The sequence below is a fragment of the Trematomus bernacchii genome, unplaced genomic scaffold (genome assembly GCF_902827165.1).
Source record: "Trematomus bernacchii unplaced genomic scaffold, fTreBer1.1, whole genome shotgun sequence".
NCBI classification, from domain to species: Eukaryota; Metazoa; Chordata; class Actinopteri; order Perciformes; family Nototheniidae; genus Trematomus; species Trematomus bernacchii.
Window position 1 is genome coordinate 4,314,201 of NW_022987708.1, and position 7,716 is coordinate 4,321,916.

Below are 7,716 nucleotides of genomic sequence, written 5' to 3' on the forward strand. Positions count from 1 at the left end.
TTTTCACTCTTAACCTGTTGGTTGGAATTGGATGCCAAGTTTAGTTGCATTCATTTATGAATCCTTTATGTGCTTTTATAGCAAGCTAATCAGTCTATAAACCATATTGTTGAGTGGTTAAACAACACTATTGTAAAGATTTCCCTTTAAAGGGCATCAAGAAGCCCCAGACACTGCTGTAGTTTACAGAAAGGACACCAGAGGGTTGGATTCTTTTTCAATAGATTTATTAGAACAAATCTTGATGTGTGGAACGGAGCAGAGTGACTCCTCATTCTGGATCCTCCTGTTCCTGAGCGCGGAGGAAGCTGGCCTTCTTCTGGGCGACACGGTCTTTCCTCTGGGCCAGGGAGAGCTTGGCACGATTCCACCTGTCATAACAGAGGCACCATTAGCATTTACAGGCTGTTCCAAGTGTTTGTGTTTTCCAGGTGTCTTAAAAGTTTCAAATAGCCAACACTTGGCACATGTGAATATTTCATCCACATTTTAACAGGGTTTCTCAAAATAGTCAGCATTTCTCACCTCTTCTTCTTGACATCCTTGACGGGCTTCTTTTCGTGGACTGGGTTTTCACGAATGGAAGCTTGAGCCTTTTTGTACATTTCCTCGATCTGAAAGACATTTCCAGTCAAATGCTTGTCCAAGTGTTTACTGCTCAGAATTCATTCTTTACACATACTAGCTTTCTTAAACCTTTCACACAAATTCTGTAAACCCAAATATTTAATCTCAATGTATATGAAAATATGTTTTTTGCAAATGTCTGTTTATTGAATAATAAGACATGTATTGTGATTGGTGGATTTATACACCAACAAGTCCACAACTTTTTAATTTGAGGATATCTTTCGGCTGTCATTCTGATTCCCGTTTATCAGAATGTATATTCTATTGCAAAATGTAGGAAGAAGCCACCTCAGTGGAGTCACTCTTCAGTAAGAGGTTCAATGGCTGAATTGAAAGCTAGTTTAAATGTCCAAAATATATGAAATAAAGAGTGGCATTGACCGTACTAAATTCATAAGGATTTGTTGCTTATTTTGCCGAGTCAAAGGCTGAAATTCCTGTGCCATGACTCAGATCTTTCTTATGAGGAATGACTAATGCCCATGTGAAATCTGCCACTAATGATAAATAGCTCTTCAACCATGAGATAATAAGTTCACACAATAACACCCCCTCACATCACATTTCTCCCAACTCAATAACACCCCCTACCTGCTGAATAAGTACATTGTGGACAGGCAGTTTAATAACAGTGCATGAAAAGGACTTACCATATCAGGGGCGACTCCGTTCTTGATGAAGCGGGAGAACTGCTTCTTGTAGGCGTCCTCGTCTTCCTCCATCAGGTAGCTCATGTACTCGGACACGTTGACGCCCATGATGTGCTTGCGGTGAACCTCAGCGTTGAACTCCTTGCTCTCTGTGTCGTAACCAGGGAAACGCTTGGTGCTGGAGAGAAAAACAACAAAAAAAGTTAAAGCCCAGCTAAATCAACTTAAGGTTTACATGACAAATTACAAGACATCCAATTAGAACCTCCGGACTTAATATCATGACATAAGTCAACGCACAATGAACGCATCACTGCTTTATGGCTCGTATAGGTCATAATTTCTTACTTGTGAATCATCAAAACTAAGTGTAAGATCATATCAATACAATATTACAATGTTGTAATATACCGTATCGTTTTTCAAAAACAGCAAACAGTGGAAAAGTAGTGCTATGTTTGGCGTTATTCGGACTGATAACTGCAGTTCCACTGTACCGATTTTTAAACGCAACAGTTTTACTGAGATGTTGTGCATTGGTGAAGTGCTGTTTTTACTGTAACAGTATTCCTAAAATGGGATTTGACTAAAATGCATTCAATCGCAAATGCGAGCAACGCATTGAGCCGTAAACAATGTAACATGTTAGTATGGCCGGACATGAAAACGCCATCTAAATGTGTATTCTGACATATCACACCCTTTTCATTATAACAGGCTGTCAAACTGCCACGTGCCATTTTCAACTTATGAATGCAAACAAACAGTATCGACCGCATTTAAACTAATCTGCGAGTGTAAACCAAAAACCCACAAGCTGATCCAGAGAGGCATACTATAGTCTGTACAGATGGCATGAAACAGTGTTTAAACAGGAAACTGACCCTCCTATATAGTTATTTTAACTGCTATTCAGTTTACTTTAACACCTGAGAGAAATCATAGAGTATTTTCGCTCTTTAGATTTACACTTTGAATGTCTTTACCGTCAGTAAACTAATCAGAATGTCAACATGACATTTCATTGTAAACTGTCCAATAGGTTACAACAGATTTTGCAAACATAAGTGAAGTGTTTTTAAAATCTCAGATAAAGTCTTGCATTTGCCTCTGCTAGAAGAACTGACAGGATGTGTGGCCTGATGGAACTGAAGGCCTCTACACAACAAGTCACTTTTAATTTAAACATTTCATCCAACTGCATCCCAGATCAAACATTCACTGTGCAAATACTTTCCATTGTCAACGTCTTCACTATCCCCATCCCTAAGAGCGATGCCTGTTCTCCTAGTCTTCTGAAATCACTAGTTTTGACCCCATTGCGGTGTGTCTGATTGGGGAAACTGCATTCAAGCTCCTCTGACTTTTTTTAAATTAATACATTACATGTAAAAATCTGAGTTTAAGCAGTTCGTAGGCATGGGGAAAACCAACCATAGTGAAAAATCAGTCTGAAAACATGTCAGAATTATATTAATGATCTATAAAGCCAGCATATCTCCATCAAATAAAACAAATCTCATTCAGGAACAAAACCTCATTCCACATTGCCAAGCAAAACAATCATGTGACAGGAAGTTACCTGTGGGGGATGGACAGACCTCCATCCACGGCCCCCTTCACGGCACCGAACACTTTGTTGCCTGTAGTGGTTCTTGCGAGCCCAGCGTCCAGGTAGCAGGTGAACGCGCTTGGCTGACCATCGATGCTCTCCACGTTGAACTCATCGCCTGTCACCTCCACCTGGCCTTCATACACCTTATCCAGGCCAAACTTGTGCAGAAGCTGAGGACAGAAATCAGTCAAGATGAACATCTGGTTCAGCAGACAACTTCCATTTATGTACTAATCAAAACACATCTTCTCTTCCTGGTGCCAATTATTAGATTTAATAAAGAGTGGTGGAGGAATAAGTTCTTAAGACAAAAATGTGTTTTTGGTTCGAAGCCAGGAATAAGGTCTGTGGTTAAGACAAGCTGAAGTGATTTTGACTTTTTGTACTACGACATCAAATATGTCAGTAAATACCCCACAGGTGAATGTGGCTTCCATGTGGCTGCCAACAAGTAACTGAATAGACTACTAAACGTCCTCACAGCGACACGAGACAGCGTTTAGTTTGGTTTAGAGGATGTGCAGCCTTGCGTCTGTGATGTGGTTTGTTCATAGTCCAACATTAGCTTTCCTGGCGATTTCATGAACACTACAATAAATCACAAAGTAATGTTAATATTGGGATTGTGATGCCAACTTCCGGGTCGGCCTACAAAAATACATCATCACAGCACCACTATGACTGAATTCCCTCTAAGAGCTCATCTGGCTAAGTCTCCCTACAACATTTGGAGGTGACTATGATGCAGAGAACCAGCACGTATAACATGTTAATACTTACTCGGCGGGCCAGCAGCAGACCAGTGCAGTAGGATGCTGCGTAGTTCGTCAGACCCACGGCAATGCCGTATTTTGTGAGCTCGTGTGAGTAGGCAGCACAGACGATCGTGTCACCCTCAATCTTTGCATAGGCGATCTGCAACACAATCACAAGTAAACATGAATTTAGGGCACACTTGAACATGTGGATTGCAAAAGTCTTGACGACCATTGTTCTACAGAACACAGGGGATGTTCTATATAACCTTTGTTGGGTGATTTCTTCCCTATTTTACACCACTGATGATCGTATGATGCAAGTATAACTTGTCAAAGAGAACTGCATTTTTAACCCTTCATTTCAGACATTGGAACATGAACAAAAAACATGATCTCTTGAGCTCTGTCAAAGAAAATGTCCACACAATGCTTGAGTCCTAAAATTGTAAGGGAAACCACACTAGTCTCACTACAGGTTGATGACATCCTTTTGTAAACACAACGGATCATAGAGTAGAAAACTGATAGCCATGTTTATAAATATTGCATTAAGTCAACACATAACTTTCGGGTTATGTCCATAGATCTTAGATTAGGCCATACTATAATTGTAACTCATGTAATGTTGCAGCATTCAAACATCCAAATAGCATTTTATAAAAAGCCTTATTGATTCGACAATGCATGTTTCTCTCACGTTTAAGTGAAAAGCTATTAGCATTGTCTTTCATAGAACTATAGGTATTGGAGTATTGCAGTCAATACAAGCATGTACCCATCTACAAACATAGCCCTGTTGCTTTGAAAATAAAAACTGGGTGATCTCAGCATGTGCTCACCTGGCAGCAGATGTCCCTGTTAGAGAAACGGACAATCAACCTGTACTTGGGGGTGTTGTACTTGTTCTTATCTTGTACAACCAGGCGCTTGCGGGCAAAGAAGTCGGTCTTTCCCTCTGTAAGTAAAACATACACATTAGCATATAATACCCAACATTAGTGGGGGGAAATGTAACTGTCATATGGAGTCTTACCTCTCCTCCTCCTGAATTTGACCTGGTACCTCTTGAAGTAGGACTTGTTTTTCACCACTTTTACAAAACCCTGCAAGAAGACATGCATTGATTTAGTATCAGGGACTAACCAAGCAGTCACAACAGCTAACTTTACGTCAGTTTAGTATATTACTTTGTCCACAGTAGCTGGCTGTCACTGTCATTTGGGTTCCGTTAGACCCGGCTAACATTAGCTAGCTTGGCCAATGAAAATGAACGAGCTGTTAGCACAAAAAGCATAGTTCGCGATAAGCAAAGGGAAAATAGTTAGCTGTATAAAATGGAAATACAGGGGGTTTAAACTTAAGGGTCTAACTGGTCACAACATGGGAAAATAAGACAGGAAAGTAGAATACAGGGAAAAGGAAGCAGTGAGCTTGTGAGGGAAGCCATTAGGCCACGTTTAAGCAGACCCGGGTGAGCGTTAGCATGACTTAATCTATCTTCATCTGAACACCAGAAGCATGTTTCAAAATATCTGACACCACACAGCACATAATGTATGTCTTAGGTATGCATGAAGACACATATTGGGACGAATTACAAACCATTTTTGCAGTCTTTTTGTCTCCTTATGAAGGAGCCCGGAGCCAGTGACTGGGGCTTGACTCCACTGCACTGGAAAAAGGAAGAGGAGCGTGCGCATGCTCCGTAAATAGCGTGTCACAGGATGAGCCGTAGAGACGCCATGCTGCACAGGATTTACAACTCTGCCCCTAGCGAGCTGGAGCGGCCATTACACTAATGAAAGCTCTGGTGATAACTGCCCATGACGCCATCGAAGGCAGATAAAATGTTTACATGTTGAGAACCAGAAGTGTGCTGAGGTCATTGGACAAATTGTACAAATACCCATTTTTAAGCAGTAATACAGCTGCCAAACAAATGTATTGAATAACAAGTAAAAGACAGCCTTCTCAAATTGTAGTTCAGAAGATATGTAAAGTGTCATGACACCTAAGGGCATAGGCCTATACGTTCACCCAATCACACATGTTTACACATAGGCAGAGACTGCCATGCCGTTCCACCTGCTCGGGAGGGCCAAGCAATCTTGAGCAATTGAGGGTTTGCCCAAGGACACTTCAGCATGTTGATTAGGAGGGCTGGTAATTGAACGCTCAGAATCAAAATACCTTTATTAGTCCCACAGAGGGGAAATGTACATTGTTACAGCAGAAAAGAGCCAAAGACAGCTTAATGTTACCTGAGTAGCATGCATAACAAATATATATTAAAGATAGAAAAAAAAGAAATAAAAGAAAAGAAAACTGATTGATGACCACTTTACCTCCTGAGCAACAGCTGCCCCAAAAAGCCACACTCAAGTAAGTACATATACTTGTACTACATTGTAGTACATTGGTAAATGTCGCCTACTTAGTTACATTCCAACATTGCTGGTCAAGGTCTCGCATTTTAGGCACATTACCATTTTAACGCCATGTTTAAATGATTTTTTTTTTTTCTGTTTGAAATAATATGGGCAAAATTGGTGGGGAGTTTTCAATACCATTCAACACTACCACCTTTTACATATGTTATTGTTTTTTTTTAATGATGATGAATACAATGAGGTAGGATGCAAGATATCTTTCAGATCAGCCCATATATTTGAAAAGTAAAAACCAAATTCCTATCAGAATTAAATACACCAATCATACCTGAGTTGCAGATTAAATCAGCAACAATGATGCACATTGTTGTTACATTTTGCAAATGAAAACAAATATCATAATATTTTTGTTGATAGTGCAGCAGATAGTTCTATTGGTGATATTCAAAGATTGTATTCACATCTATGTCTGCAGTTGTAACCGTCCTAAATCATGTTAGGCAGAGGTGGGAGAAGTACTCAGATCTTGTACTATAGTGTAGGAATATGTTCTGTAGGAAAATGTTACTCTAGTAAAAGTACAAAGGTATTAGCATCAACATATACTTAAAGTAGCAAAAGCAAAAGTATGTATTATGCAAATTAGTCCATTTCAGAATATGTATACTTTGTATACTGCAGGGTAGCTTGTGAATTTACTCCAGGTGGAACTAAAGTCTGATTTAACACTTGATTATATTTCACATCATTCATCCAGATCTGTAAAGTAACTAAAGAGATTCAATAAATGTAGTGGAGTAAAAGTACCTAGAAGTAGCATAAAATGGAAATACTTGAGTAAAGTACAAGTACCTCACAATTGCACTTAAAGGGCCCATGTCATGGCCATTTCCACTGATCATAATTACATTGTTGAGGTATACTAAAATAGATTTATACTGTGCAATTTTCCAAACTCACATTGGTTTCGCATACAGCATCTCTGTCAAGCATGTGTATTCAGCAGTATTCACTTTCTCCACTAAACGACTCGTTGGAGCTCTTGCCCCCCCCTCCCTGTGAGCCTAGTGTGCTCCGATTGGTCAGCTCGGCCACTCGTTCTGATTAGTCAACCACCAGAGAGGCTGCGCCCATGTCAGTGCTTTTCCCGGCTGCTCTCAGCGTAACATCAGTCTTATCATGGCGTCGGCACAGCCGTATATTTTATATACATATATATTTTTAACTGTTGTTATAGAAGAGTGTGACGGCCCCAGGGCCTTTGTCTTACGATGGGGTGGAGCTGAAGAGGCTAATCAGCACGATCACGGACACCTCCGGACACTACGGCCCCAGTCTCTCTCCAAAGCGGCTGCAGGAAGACTAACTCTGCGATCCTCTCAACCACCTATCTCTGCATTTACCACAATAAATGTGCCGTGGTTTTGTAAACTCGTGTATGTCTCCTTGTCTTTGTGGCCTACGAGCCGCTCATAACAAAGAGTAAGTTATTTTTACCCGTTATAAACTACTACTGTTTGATGAGAAATCAAATCATGGTTTGCTATATATGAATTCAGGGAAGAAAGGATAGGCCTACTAAGTATTTCCATTAAACTTTATTTTTAGAAATGTACAAAATGAACATAAATATACATGTATACACGGTATATCATCCATTCCTCCTCCTCGCA

The 7,716-nt window shown here is 40.1% G+C and overlaps 1 protein-coding gene across 1 annotated transcript; it reads right to left on the minus strand.

The window, feature by feature from the left end:
* Window positions 1-210: 210 nt before the first annotated feature.
* LOC117490922 (60S ribosomal protein L5) lies at window positions 211-5,361 on the minus strand. The gene is made up of 8 exons (XM_034140698.1): window positions 5,256-5,361; window positions 4,687-4,756; window positions 4,493-4,608; window positions 3,676-3,810; window positions 2,863-3,065; window positions 1,281-1,458; window positions 526-614; window positions 211-371 (listed from the first exon to the last, which is right to left on the minus strand). Exons 1-8 carry the CDS (start codon window positions 5,256-5,258, stop codon window positions 272-274), a joined length of 894 nt encoding a protein of 297 aa, XP_033996589.1. The 5' UTR covers window positions 5,259-5,361; the 3' UTR covers window positions 211-271.
* Window positions 5,362-7,716: the final 2,355 nt, after the last annotated feature.

Coding starts and splice junctions, on each gene's coding strand:
- LOC117490922 (XM_034140698.1), bottom strand. Junction 3,811..4,492: donor ACAGGGACATCTGCTGCCAG/GTGAGCACATGC, acceptor ATTGTGTTGCAG/ATCGCCTATGCAAAGATTGA. Junction 3,066..3,675: donor GTCTGCTGCTGGCCCGCCGA/GTAAGTATTAAC, acceptor TTCTGTCCTCAG/CTTCTGCACAAGTTTGGCCT.